The 14,288-nt window shown below is 41.7% G+C and overlaps 1 protein-coding gene across 2 annotated transcripts in view; it reads left to right on the top strand.

Annotated features, from left to right (window-relative positions):
- arhgap32b (Rho GTPase activating protein 32b) overlaps positions 1–14,288 on the top strand; it is a 128,384-nt gene that overhangs the window by 89,838 nt on the left and 24,258 nt on the right. For both annotated transcript variants that reach the window (XM_085419941.1, XM_085419942.1), the window contains 7 exons: positions 669–806; positions 1,763–1,855; positions 2,157–2,279; positions 3,895–3,972; positions 7,973–8,054; positions 10,804–10,854; positions 13,319–13,393. In XM_085419941.1, the coding sequence (XP_085276067.1) occupies positions 669–806; positions 1,763–1,855; positions 2,157–2,279; positions 3,895–3,972; positions 7,973–8,054; positions 10,804–10,854; positions 13,319–13,393 (640 nt within the window). The remainder of the gene's footprint in view (positions 1–668; positions 807–1,762; positions 1,856–2,156; positions 2,280–3,894; positions 3,973–7,972; positions 8,055–10,803; positions 10,855–13,318; positions 13,394–14,288) is intronic.

Here is a 14,288-nt window from a genome sequence, read left to right as displayed (position 1 = left end):
AACAGACGTGCAAACCAGATGCTCATAAGCTTTGCCTTGTGACACATTTTTATTCCAGTTTCATGCATTCAAATGTACAGATTATCTTCAATTTGCAGCACCATGGCAATGGCCCACAAGTATGTGGCGGGGCACTTGGAAATTGTAACTACTTAAAGTCATTGGAATTACTGCTAAATCTACACTAACCCTAACCCCAGTTTCAGTTCCACAAACCCAGATAGGTGGGTTAACTTGGAGAAGCATCTGTAAGTGGGACAGGGAAGCATCGAGTTCCCCAAGCCAACAGAGCTCTCCCAGTAGATTTTTTAAAACATTTTTTTAAATCTTAGATACTCTTCCATTGATTTAGAGGAACAGATAATTTGTTTCCATGTTTTATCAGTCTGTTTATGAGGAACGTTTGTAAAACGGTGTACAGACTTGGCCTTTTAAACTCTAACAAGACAAACAATGAAGTGCTACATATATAAGAACTCTTTATCATTTGTTGCAAATTGCATGTAAAATGTTTCCTACTCTCAAGCTTATGTTGTATCTGACAGCTAAGCTCTGCTTTTTATCATTTGAATTTAACCTTAGCCCAATTTAATAGAAATATGTATCCCTTCAGTCAACTGTTTGTGTTCTCTCTTCTTTTTGGCGGTTACGCTTGCATTGTTCCGAAGGGTCGAAGTTGGATTGTGAAGCGCAGCTATGAGGATTTTCGTGTCCTGGACAAACACCTGCACCTCTGCATCTACGACCGACGCTTCTCACAGCTGCCTGAGCTGCCTCGATTGGACAGTCTGACTGATCAGTCTGAGGTATTGGAGCATCCAGGGACTGTGAGCAAAATCAGTGCCTTATTTTGATCAACACCCTCAAGGCTTATTATTTTTACATTATGTATGCAGAAACTGTAGATTTGTGGAAACCTGTATGGCTTAAATCCCAAAGTGATTTGTAGTCTTGCTGTTACAGACTTTTATCAGTATTCTGAGCCAGACTCAAGCTTAGATCAGAGAATAATAATAATAATAATGGATTGCATTTATATAGCGCTTTACAATTCCACTATTCATTCACTCTCACATTCACACACTGGTGGAGGCAGCTACAGTTGTAGCCACAGCTGCCCTGGGGCAGACTGACAGAAGCGAGGCTGCCATATCGCACCATCGGCCCCTCTGGCCAACACCAGTAGGCAGCAGGTGAAGTGTCTTGCCCAAGGACACAACGACCGAGACTGTCCGAGCCGGGGCTCGAACCGGCAACCTTCTGGTTACAAGACGAACTGCCAACTCTTTGAGCCACGATCGCCCTTAGAATTCATTGTCATGAGGCATTAATATCGATAGTAGGAAGCCGTGGTTTACATGGTTTTTACATGACAGAACTTTGATCTCAAACATTCTGCTGATCAAAGTTTTACTGTTTTATAATGTCTCAATTTGGGGAATTGTGGTACCAGAAACTATAAAGCTAAATATCCCTTGTAACATTAGGTCAGAGCTAAAGTCATTTCAAGTTGTTTGTGTACTTTTATGCAGACCTCATCATTAGCTGGAAAATGTGCTGCCTTTGTGAACACATAGCAAAAGCAAGCAGACTTTAAACCATTAAAAGGGATCTTTAACTATAATGACTTGTTTTGGCAGCAGACTTTGAAATTTACTGTGTTTGTAATGAATTGTTGTAAAGTAATGGCACTAGTAAATGGCACTATTGTGAAGTAAATGTAATGACACTAACTGCTCTCTGTGTTTTTGTCCATGTTTAGTCAGTTTCCCAGATGTTGTTGGCTTACCTCTCCCGGCTCTCAGCAATTGCTGACAACAAGATCAATTGTGGGCCTGCCCTCACGTGGATGGAGGTAAATACACTTCCTGTAAAAGAATAATTTAACTAAAGGACTGCTGAAGTTACACATAACCATCTAGTATTTATTGATATAGATAAAGTAAATATTATCAGGGACTTCAAACATTCATAGGTATTAATTTATTCCTATCAATTGTAACTTAAGCCCTGCAGGTTGTCTTTGTACCCTTACACATTTTCAGTCTGGAAGCACCAATAGAAACATATTTAGTGCACTCTTATATTAGCATTTGTTAGCTGATGGCTGCTTCTGTTAACCTGACATGTAAGTTTTGGGTTTGTGTTTTCATCAGGTGGACAATAAGGGGAATCATCTGCTGGTTCACGAAGAATCGTCCATCAATGTTCCAGCGATTGCTGCTGCTCATGTCATAAAGCGCTACGCAGCCCAGGCCTCAGACGAGCTGTCCTTTGAGGTGACGGTCACGCCTTTTTCCTTTTTAATAGAAACAGATCTGTAGCTTCAACCATGTCACATACATGAGCGTTTATAGAGAATAGAGATGGGGGAACATGATGTACTTTCTGTTTTTGTCCACTGCACCCAGCTCTCACTTGTGACTCCTTGTAGCCATTGCCATATAAAAGTCTGGGCAATGGCTTCCACAGAACCTGATGGTTGTGAATCATTCTGTTAATATCAGCTCCTTCACTAGCACACACAGAAGAGTGAGCTCCAGGAAGCTTGAGCCATCAAAGTGCTGTGGAGAACAGTTAGGTTACTGATGGGGCGAGGCATCACACACAAGCCTCAGCTTCATTAGCTTGCTGCCAGGAGAAAGTCCCTGATACAGAGATGATCCAAAGGTTGGCGATGAAACGTGTTTAGGCAGGTTAATATGGTTAATACTTGTTTTCCTTATAGCACTGCAACAAGGTGGTTCTTGCATCTGACTAAGATGCCTCCTGGGTGCTTTCTGTGTGAGGTGCCTACCAGGAGGAGGCCACAGATAGACCTAGGAGACATTAGAGAGATTCTATTGCTTGGTGGGAGGTGACGGCTGGGGAGAGGGAGGTCTGGGTTTCCCTGCATAGGCTGCTGCCCCTGCAACACCCCAGTTAAGCAGAAGATGTATGGATGTTGTCTTTAAAGGACAAATATACATATATGTAGAGAGTTGTCTCTGTGTCATTAGCTTCAGTAACTCAGTGTAGTCTATTGTTGCTTTGCTTTCATTTATCTCTGACTAACTGGTGTAACTTTGTATGATGTAAGATAAATCACGGTGGCGGGGTGTGTTCTGCGATGCCGTGCAGGGAAGGCGGACGCACCTGCACGGCATCTGCAATCATGCCCCGCCGACTTAAATATTGCACTGGGTCCTGTGTTTGGTGTTTATGCGTACGGCTGGCAGCAGGAGAGCTGCAGCCGTTGAGTGTACTGTTACAGCAACCGTGTGTGGGAGAAATAAAGTATGCTGCAAAGCATGTTTGGGTCTGCCATGGTCATTCACAATCACTTTTATTACAACAGCATGTGACTGCTCCCTCTCCAAAAGCTGTACTGGAGTTTCAAACTTTTTTTTAAAGCTGTATTAAATTGTGGAAATAAAGATTTCTACATGCTGATTCCCTAAACAGTAAAAAGTGACTGTCCAGTGACTTACACCTTAAAATTCTTAGTAGACCCATGCTGTGTTACTGAGGCAAAACCCTGATAGAGCTAACAGCTTATGAATGCTTGTTTTGTCGATGACTAGTATTAGCGCACACTCTCACTTACTCTGTGTCAAAATATGAGAGTGAATTCTTTACACCTATTTTTTAAACTGGCTTTGTAGCAGTTAATGTTACACAGATGGTGATACAAGAGGAAAACAAACTGAAACAGCAATAAAGATGCCTTCGGTCCAGATATTACCAGTAAATAAATATGAAAACTGAGTAGGTGTTTGTTTTTTTGTCTTTCAAGACAAGCTTTTCAGCTCTAAACAATCCTTACTAAATATGCACTTGTAAGAGGAAGTCAGCTTAGATGTATTGTCGTTTCAGTTATAACAATCATTGATGTCAGCTTGTTACTCTCTGCAGGTTGGCGACATCGTGTCTGTGATTGACATGCCCCCTAAAGAGGACACCACATGGTGGAGGGGCAAGCATGGTTTTCAGGTACGCTGCTCACAAAGCACATTGAAACAAACTCGCACGTTCTTTCCCTCTGGCTGTAAACTTTTGATATGACTTGTATTTGAGGTTTTCAAGGACAAGGAGCTTCTTTGTAAAGTAAACTTCAAATATTTAAGAGTCTGCTGAAAGGCAAAGGGAGATACAAATCCACCTTCATGTGAAGCTTTGGGGGAGATTACATGAGTTAATTCATATTCCTACGCTGTGTGCATATATAGTCAGTCATGTGCTGTTCATGGTTTTATCTTTTTTCATGACACTGCATGATTTTCTCTTGGTACTAAAAATATTGCATGTTTCGTGAAGAGAAGATAAAACCATGAACAGCACATGACTGAAGTTAAAGGAGCTGTGTGTAACCTGGCAGTCACAGCTGTTAGAAAACTGCAATGGACATTGTCAGAGTGTTTATATTGAGTCTAAGTTGACTGATGAGACAAAGCAACCAATGCTAGATACATGTTGTGTAGTTGGCTAACCCCGATATGTTGGCTGTTACTGTAAGAAGCAAGTATTAGCATGTATATTTACCTTGTGCAATTGATTTACTGATGCCTGAAATCAAGACTGTTTGATGTTACACAGAAGTTAGTACACAAGTAGGTATAATGCATTAGCTGTTAGCAAGCTAGCTAACTAGCATTAACACTAAGACTTAATTTTGCTAGTGGCAGAATTAGCTAGCTGTCTCTTAGCTGCAATGTAAGAATATATGTGATGCCATTCTTAGCATATATAATGTAAAGAATAACTTAGGCATTCCATTTTCAAATTACGTTGTATGCTAATATTCACATAAAGTAATTTAAAGAATTGATTTGCTAAGTAATCAAATGGAGCATACTATGGTGTTGTTAGCATAGCTGTTATTGGACACATGCTCATACTGTTAAAGGCCTATGTCATTCTACAAATGTCATTAAAACTTCATTAACTAAACAAACTGCTTCCATATTAATAGCATTTGGCTCCAGCTTCATGGATCCACTTAGCTCTTATTGGCTACTGAACTAATTGGCGTTATAAAGAGGGCATTGGCACATTCAAAATTTCTTAGTTTTCACTCACGGAAAGCACAAACCTGTTGGACAATATATACTAAAGAGCAGGCAATATTGTAAGAGGCATAAACACTATAAAAAGCAGTGCGGAGGTCCTGTTCAGTTAATGGAGGTAAGGTACCAATCAGCTGCTGCTGCCCAAGTTAAAATACCTGTCAGTCAAAGTAGTCACAATACTAATGAAGTTAGTCAAAAAGCTTGCTTAATCACTATTTAACATGAATCCTATCAGTCTAAGAAAACACTTAAATCGGCAGTTGTATTTTGAAATGAAGGTCATCAATAACACAGGAGAACAGTATGCCCACTGTGTTTGTGTGTATGAAACTTTTACCCAGACAAGTGTATACAAAACACTCTGGGCAAGATTTGCTAAGTGGGTGTTCAGGTGTAAAGGAGGCCAGCATTCAAGCCAAACAGGGGGCTGCGTTGGTGGTGCTTAACTGGTGAAACAGTGAAAATGATCTAGAAATTATTTCATTAATGCGCTTAAAAGAAGACACCAAAGCCCGATGTGGAAGTTTATAATACTAATTTTACAGCAGTTGCTTTTCCAGGTTTTTGATAGGTCACATCATTGGCTGGAAGATGTTGCCTTACGCCGAGCTCGGCCTTCTGCCTGACAAGTCTTTATTTTTGACAGATCCCCCAACATTATCACCCCCGCTGCTTCTCCTGACTGGCTCTGTCCAAATAAATGCAACACCCCAGGCAACAGTGGGTGCAGTGTGATAGTTTATGTCTATGAAAGGATCTGGAACAATCCCCACATACCCACATGTATAGTTTTTGCTTCCTGACCATAACCAGATCCTATTGTGATTACAGCGATGAGGAACTAATTGTTCCTCATTTAGTTTGAGAACCTATATTTTAAAGGTTATGTGATGTTGGTGAACAGTCCAGCCCTAGCAGGATGTTTACTGATCATTTATGTTTAACTAGCTACAAATAACTAGCTTCCTCTGGATTACAGAGTTTCTGAACACTTGAACACATGTAGGCTGGTCTATACTTATAGATGTTTTATATGAATGAGAGGTTCACTCAGTTTGTCACATTTGAACTTTGTTAACAGTAAAAGCAAAGTGAAACTCAAATCTAGGATGTCTTGGTAGAACTGATGGCTGATGACACCACCAGTAGGGGGCAGTTGATGATGCCAGAAGTGGCCTGTTTGTACCACTAATACTCCTGTGTTTTATTGTATAATGTAAACTTTAGGTTAAAATCCATAATGGGTAAAGAGCAGCTCCCCCCCCCCCCCCCCCCCCAAAAAAAAAAAAAAAAGATATGCAGAGTAAATGTCGAGTGAACAGTAAAACTCCCTTGGAGGATTTCAAACACCAGGTAGTGATGCAGGAAGGCAGGAGAGTGTGAGGAGAGGGAGGCATGTTAGTTTGCATGTCACAGCATAGGGTGTTGTGTGCTTTAACTAGCTTGCAAGCTTTGTTTCTTACTGTCCGCATTCTTTCAGATTTAAGAGCAACAAAACAGAGCTCATGGTTGTTGGTCTTACTTTTTTATCCTGTCACTGAATTGAAGCCTTCCTTCTCCTTTCCGTCAGGGAATCTTATTTAGAATAGGCTACTGTGCCACTATGCCACATAGGCTACTGCAACATGTCCAAAACTCTGCTATCAGGGTTCTGACGCACATTTAACTGGTTTCCACAGTCTGGTCCACCTGGGCTGGCCCACAGTAAAATCCTCAATGACAGTTTCTCTCGACATGGCATTCAGTCTTTGAAACTTCACTGCTCTGACACTGGGTGGCTTTTAATTCCTCTTTACAGGCTTTGTAGCTCTGTAAACTACAGTCACAATTGGGAACACAGTGACTATGTACAAATGGAGTGTTGATGTGCAATGAACTTGCAATTGTATTGTTTTTCTTTTACCCCCACCCGTAAAAGGCTGATGGGAGGATATTGTCGATAACTTGAACGAGGTGATGTAGGAGTTTCAAATTGATACCTTAGGTGTACGTACGAGGAGGCTGAGGGATAGCACTGTCAGGTTGCTGGTTGGGATTGAATGGGCTCAATACATTTGAAAGTGAAAGTGAAATTCCTGCGAATAAGATAATCCTTTATTAGTCCCACACCTGGGAAATTTTGGGGAAATGGTGACGTGGTTTCTCCAGGATGCTGGTTTAATTGCAAGATACTATAGGTGCTCTGCAACCTCGCTTTTATGTTCAGTAAGAATACAGTGAGAATGCATCCAGCTGGAAACCAGCTGGTTCTAGTTCCTTTTTAACACTGACATGTGTAGATGAGTTTTGCTCAGTCTATCTGCATGTATAAAGTCAGAGTTAGGCCGCCATCGTTTGGAGAGAGTGCCACCCACCAGGTGACGTGTGCAATTGCCTTGTGATTGAAAGGATTCACCCAGAGGCTGAGCATGCAACACCCTTCGTTGTTGAATCCCATAACTGCTTCCAATTGGTCAGCAAATGCAGAAAAAAATCAGTGCAGTCATCAACCAACAAGGCGGTTTGCCATCCTGTTTTTAATCTGAGTGTGTCTGAGTCATAAACAGACCCTTTTGAATCCCACTTTTTCCAGACTGCCATGTAGTCTGACCTGCTAACATTATTTGCACTGTTTTGTTTTTTTTTGTATCCTTGGGCAACCTGAATGTCTATTTTTGCTAATTAAAGTTAATGTGATCATATTCAAATGTAAAACCTGCTACAAACCTAAATGACCCACTGTAATGATTTTATCTGAGTTTTGCTTCAGTTTAGAAGGGAAGTGTTTATGTAACGTGATGACAAAATGGTAAAAATCAGCCATAAATCATATAACTGATATGGCAACCACTCCTTAACATCTCTACGCCCTTGGGTGCCATTATTGTCTTCTAAAATGTGATTGTCTTTCCTCCCACCTCTCTCTGTGCTGTAACTCTTTCCAGGTTGGCTTCTTCCCCAGTGAGTGTGTGGAGCTCATAAATGACAAAGTGCCACAGTCCATGACCAACTCAGTGCCAAAACCAGGTACTTATTCTCCTCTTAAACTATTAACAGGAAATGTGTTAGAAGGGCGTTATCACTGATGGCGGTTAATGTCTCACTGATATCGCTGAGGTTTCAGGAAAGAGTTCGATCTGTGGTGAGTGATTTGACTTTGGGTATATATTAGTGTGCATGCAGTGGTCTAACAGACTCTTTGGGTCAGTTTAATGATTTGGGTATTAAAAACAATAGATCCTTAGTGAATATTCTCACATTATTTGATCCTTTTACAATACAGCAGAGGAAAAAATATTTATTGGTAATATTATAGTTGATACTTTTAATCTAAAATGAAATGGAACAATAAGAACTCTGTTACAGACGTCTAATATATAAGCAGGTTATGATTTTACTGTGAAAGGAAGCCTGTAATTCTGACACATGATCAGCTGAAAGAGGCCTTTACTCATGATTTATTGACTCAGCCATATGCAAATCCTCTGCAAATAACTGCTAATCTATTGCTGTCCAGAGCAAACAGATAAGCTCTTTAGCACACTCCAGAGAGTGTCAAAGACAAGTGTATAACACAAACCCTCTCAGAATCAAAGAGAGCACTCGACAGTGTTTTTAGCGGCTTGAGCTAAACATTGTCATCAGAAATAGCTGCTCAGATCCTATTGCTGTAAGATGTCTTGAATAAATCCACATCACATGCTCCAAATTTAAACATTGATTCAACCACTATGACTCAGCGTCACAGCCAGCCCGCTGGCATTGGGTTGGGCAAGTGGAGCTGCTTTTCCAAACCATACCAAAGCCTCATTCTGGGGTCTCTATTAAGTGAGGACACAAGACAAAAGAAGAAATTGAAGAAAAATAAAGTTAAAGTAGAGAGGGTGGTTATTGCTTGTGGGCTTTCTGGAGCTTTTCGATGCCCATGTTATCTGATGTGCAGCTCAAGTATCAAGCATAATGTTGTTGATCCTTCCAGATTGTGACTAATACCAAATGGATCTTGTTGCAGTGCACACACAGCACTCTGTTCAGTCCGAGGCTAGACTGTGCCTGCTGTCCCACTCCCTTGCTTTTAAGAAATATCTCAATGCTTGTTGCTGTTTTTTGTTGTTTTTGTTTTTTGCATGAGCCCTATTTCTGATATCAGAGTATCTGCACGTGGTCAGGAACTTGATTTTGATATAGACACCAGATTTTCCTCTTATTGTTGATTAATTCTTCAATGATTGGGTTTCTGTTCAGTGTATGAGCTAAAGTAGGGCTGTTCGATATATATCGGATGACGATATGAAAACGTTCATATTACGCTATCGTTTGTTTCATGGTGTCGCAACATAAACTGTTTACAGCAAAATTTTATATTGTTTTGATGGTCACTGTAGTGCCTATATTAATTTCTTAAAGTTCTCTCTTTCTCTTAAATTTAAAATAACCACACTACGGACGGACAAGCGACTGTTTTTATGATTTGCTGTTAGCAACAATGACGGGAAACCCAGCGTGTGGCTCCGCAGTCCGCTTGTTTTTCCACATAAACCTTTCACAATAAAGCTGAAGATCCTGTTGAGATTTTTCAAAATAAACTGAAATGATGACAAACAGAAGGACCAGTCAAAACTAATCGAGGACCTAACGGTGCGTTCACACTGAACGCGATAGACGCGACCAGAGCTTCAGGTTTACATGTAAAGTCAATGAAGGAGCACGATGAAGCGCGACTGGGGGTCGCGCGAAACTTCAGAAGTAGATTTGTGTCGCGAAAACGCTTTTCTGCCTGATTCGCACAACCAAGTAGCTCAACTGATGCGTTTGAAGCGCAAAGTAAAATACGCGCTGCAGTTCGTGTGGTGCATTCTGTGCATTCGCGCTTATCGCGTCTACCGCTCGAGTTGGAAAAATCTGAACTCCAGCATCAAGTCGCGCCGCGACAACCAATCAGCCTGGTGACGTGATGCTCTGACCCAGTTCAAAGGGTCCGGCCAAAGCCATTCATTCTAGCAATCAGTAGTTTTCTGATGAGGCAGAAACAATGTTCTTTTTTTTCCTCCTCCTTCTCCCTGAGGCTCTTCCACTTTAAGGGTCCTTTTTATTCCTGTCTCTCTGTAAATAGTTATATTTTATATATTTGCGTTTAATGTTTTTCTGTTTGAGCATCTTAATATTATTTCAAAACCATTTTTGTAATATAAGCAAAAAAGAGCCGTCAGGTGCTCAAAAGAAACCTTAGACTCAGATGTTAGAACAGGCTTTTCCCCGCAGCACGCCGTGTAATAAATACAAAGAAAAAGGCGGTCGTTACAACTTATGTCTAAAAATGTATGGTTTCACGCATCGGTCAAACCACTCGACTCCAGGTACACGACGCCCAGCTGAAAACACGCAAGTCAAGTTGCCTGAGATTCACAGAATTCACAGAAAATGTAACATTTTTGTGATACATATGGTTGTCGGGACGATAAATGTCTTATATCGGAATATGAGATTTTGGTCATATCGCACAGCCCTAAGCTGAAGTCGTTGTTTCCTGAAACCGTGCAGATGGCCAACTAGTATTTACAGGACACTAAACGAGAATATCTTGGCTCAGGAGTATTATTATAAGTCACAGATTAAAAAGTGGAATGTCTTTGTACATGTTTCAAAATGTGCATCGTTTGCTCTCCACTGTCTCAGTACATCATTAATGCTGTTGCTACCTCATTGCACATGGATGTACAGTAGTGTTGGCATGTGTTTTGATTTGTTGCATTTGACTGTGACTCCTCTGCTTCAGCCTCCCCCTGCTCTGGCCTGCCGCCTGCTTCTTGGAGTCTCTTTCCCCCCTGTGCGTGTTGGTATACACACTCCACCTGCCTCTCTGCTCACACCACCCTCTCTTGTTCACACGCACATACATATAGAAGTATTTTCACATTTACACTTTTTTTTTTTAAATGATTTTGTACATCACAAATTTGATGAGCATAAGTAAAGTTATAATCCTTAAGATTTTAGTCCTGTTTGATTTATTGGCACTAACAATGTTTCATAAACTAGCTCCCCAAATTCTGCGGGCAGTAAACAAAAGAAATTGCTGTCATATTTATCTTCCATCACTAGAACCAGTTCAATAAAAACCACCCCATTATTCATCTAATCAAAAGTTGTTTTTGCTGACCTGCAGTCATTTCATTCCTTTTTTTTATGTGCCGCCCTAATACCTTTAGTGGCCCACCCCTATCAAAACATTCTGAAGGCACCCCTGGTTGATGGAGCAACAACACGAGCAAGAGTGGCCCACAGACTGGTTGTAATGCATGCTTTATACACTGCCTCCATCTGACAACAGAGCTCACTGCAGGCTGACGGGCAGACCCTGGAATGGGTCTGCCTGTGTTGTTGCTATGTTGTAATTTGTAGACTCTTCTCAAAGTCTACAAATTACACTTCCACTGGCTTACTAAACTCCCATCCACACTTGAATTTCCTTGATTAGATAAAGACCTGGTCCAGAGTTCCGTGATCCGGACCACATTGGTCCTCCCGAATCCAAAGTTTGGCTAACAGATGGACTGTCCTCTCTAGTACTCTGGCATAGAGCTTCCTAGGGAGGCTGAGGAGTGTTATCCTTGTGTAGTTGGAGCACACACCCCAGTTCCTCTTCTTAAGGATGACGATCACTACTCCAGTCTTCCACAGGCACTGCCCAAGATGTCCACCTGATATTGCAGTGGCGTGTCGGCTAACACGGCCCTGTAACACCCAAGGTCTTAAGGAACAGGGTGACTCTACACTCCAGGGGCTCACCCACCCAGAGGTTATAGGAGGTTATAGAGTGATAGCAGAGTTGCCCCTGTACTACACAGTTTGTGAGTAGAGCACTGCTTTGCCTTTCTTGAGTCAGTTTTGGCAGATGGAAAGTCTTGTTCAGTGGGCTCACCAAACTTTTACTACAAAAGAGTTTTTAGATCAGCTACTGCAAAAACCGCATTTTGCTCGGCCTGCCTTCAAGTTGATGGCTCCACTGTCTACAGTCTGCTTATAGGACAGCACAACAGTATCCGAACACTTTGCAGCGCCTCCTTCAACAATGAGGGTGTGAAACATGAATGTATTATGGCCTGACTGATTAATGGATTGATTCTTATATAGCTTTTTACAACATGCCACATTCACCCATTCACACAAGCACTTTTTTCTATGCTTTTAAGTGCTTTCTAACTAACACATACTTAGGGTTAGCATCTTGCCCAAGGATATTTGGCATGCAGGGGATCGAACCACCAACCTTCCAGTCAGCCTGCTGAGCCTGATGACCTGCTCTACCTCCTGAGCTACAGCCAGCTCATTGGGATGACGGGGATGATGTCAAAGTTCTACTGGAGGTGGAAATTGAGATAAGAGCCTGGGACACTCCTGGGACACTCCCAGAACACCCTCACAATACGTTTGGGTGCGCCAGACCTAATTAGCATTCTCTCCCACCACCTGTTCCATCACATCACTGGGTAGTGATCAGTTGGCAACATATAACAACAATAACTGAACACCACTTGGGTTCAACTCAATCTGGCCATTCATCCTGCCCTTACAGGTCTCACTGTCGTTGTGTAGGTGAGCATTGATGTCTCTTAGTAGGACAATGACATCAGTTGGAGCACCCTTCAGCACCACACCCAGCAACTCCAAGTAGGCTGGGCACTCTGAACTGTTGTTCAGTCCATAACTGCCGATGACATTCAGGACGTATTGCTCACCGAGGGCAACTCCATTCTGACCAGACTCCCCTCCAGCCCCTCATGGGGGCTGCACTTGGAAAGACTGTTTCCACAGCCCCCCGCCCTTGACCATCACCCAAGCCACATTGTACCTGACCACTTTACTGTGATAAGGTGGTGAGGGGTATGCATGCTTCTCTCAGGCAAATTTGAAAAGAAATTAAAGAAGCCACTTCTTGTTCATAGCTGTTTGTGTGTGCATCTGCAAGCCATTACCTCATGTGTAGGTATGTAATTTAAAAAAAAGATGTGAGTTCATAAAAATCCTAAGGATTATAACTTCAAAGTTAAACTGAACTTCTTTCACTTTTTTAAATTCATGTAGTTTTTTTCATTCAGTACTACAACTATAATTATGTGTTCTGTTACCTGCTCTTTTAAAGTGTCATTTCCTCAGTTTTCCAAAGTGCACAGTTGATCTGCTCTCTAACTTGAAGTGCTTCTCTCCCTTTGCTGATTCTCTCATGTCTCCATCATCCATCCATCCATCCAAATGTCTGTTGGCCCATCTGTCCATCGGGATGCATGCAGACTTGGAGATGGAGAGTGTAATACAGGACAGTGCATGGGTGGCCGACCCGCTAAACCACTACAGCATAAGTTCAGGTAGACCAAAAAAAGCAATCAAAAACCCCCTTGGTGTGTTGCACAACCACCACCTGCTAACCAAAAATTAACTCTTCTCCTTTGAGTGATGTGTTTGCACTGTGTCGCCTTGTTAGGACTAGTCCTAGTGTGCCTGTCACAGTACACTTGTTAACACACGCTGTTATTTCTTGTGCACTTTTTTGGTGTTGCTCTTTTAAACCTTTTCTTTGACCTTTAACACAGTCTTTCCTCCACACTCTGACGGTGGACCATCTGATTGTAAATTATCGGTAAAGCCACAATAGTGTGGAAGTGTGGAGGTTTTTGCAGTGTTTGTTTATAGTTTTCTTCACTTGACTCGGCACATTATTATCTTTGTTTTGAAAACATCTGTCAAATGCAAATAAGTCATGTTTCCATTTAAATTTGTTACACTTCTTTCTTTCACTCCAAAGTCCTTATTACTATGTGGATATTTTATGGGTGTGTTTAAATATGTCACATTGTATCATCTGTCTGTAAAAGAAAATAGCATTGCTTAATATATTTAAGTTTGGCAAATAGATTTGGGGGGTAAGTGAACAGTCTTCCCCCTCCAGCCCCTGTTCTTTTCACTGCCATGGCCTCTTTAGGTGTATGTAAATCAGTCTAGGGGTGAGCCAGGTTACTCATTGTTGCTGAATATCCTGTCTGGATGAGGGCCAGCTGTTTGTGTGCGTCTGTTTGGTCAAAGCTGTAAGGCCATGGCAGGGTACCGTGGTGCTAGGTCCCAGCCAGCCTTGATTTATTTAATCCTTTCACAATGTGAAGGCCTGTAAACCCATCCATTGAGCTTTAAGCTTTGTCCTGCAACAGTAAGAATCTGTCTCCCTCTCCATGGTGACTGAAAGAGCACATTCCTGCAGGGAGCCAC

Source organism: Rhamphochromis longiceps, linkage group LG10 (genome assembly GCF_057381845.1).
Source record: "Rhamphochromis longiceps isolate RC_006_pf linkage group LG10, R_longiceps_female_GT1.1, whole genome shotgun sequence".
Lineage (NCBI taxonomy): Eukaryota > Metazoa > Chordata > Actinopteri > Cichliformes > Cichlidae > Rhamphochromis > Rhamphochromis longiceps.
This window is presented reverse-complemented; position numbering and strand designations above follow the sequence as displayed.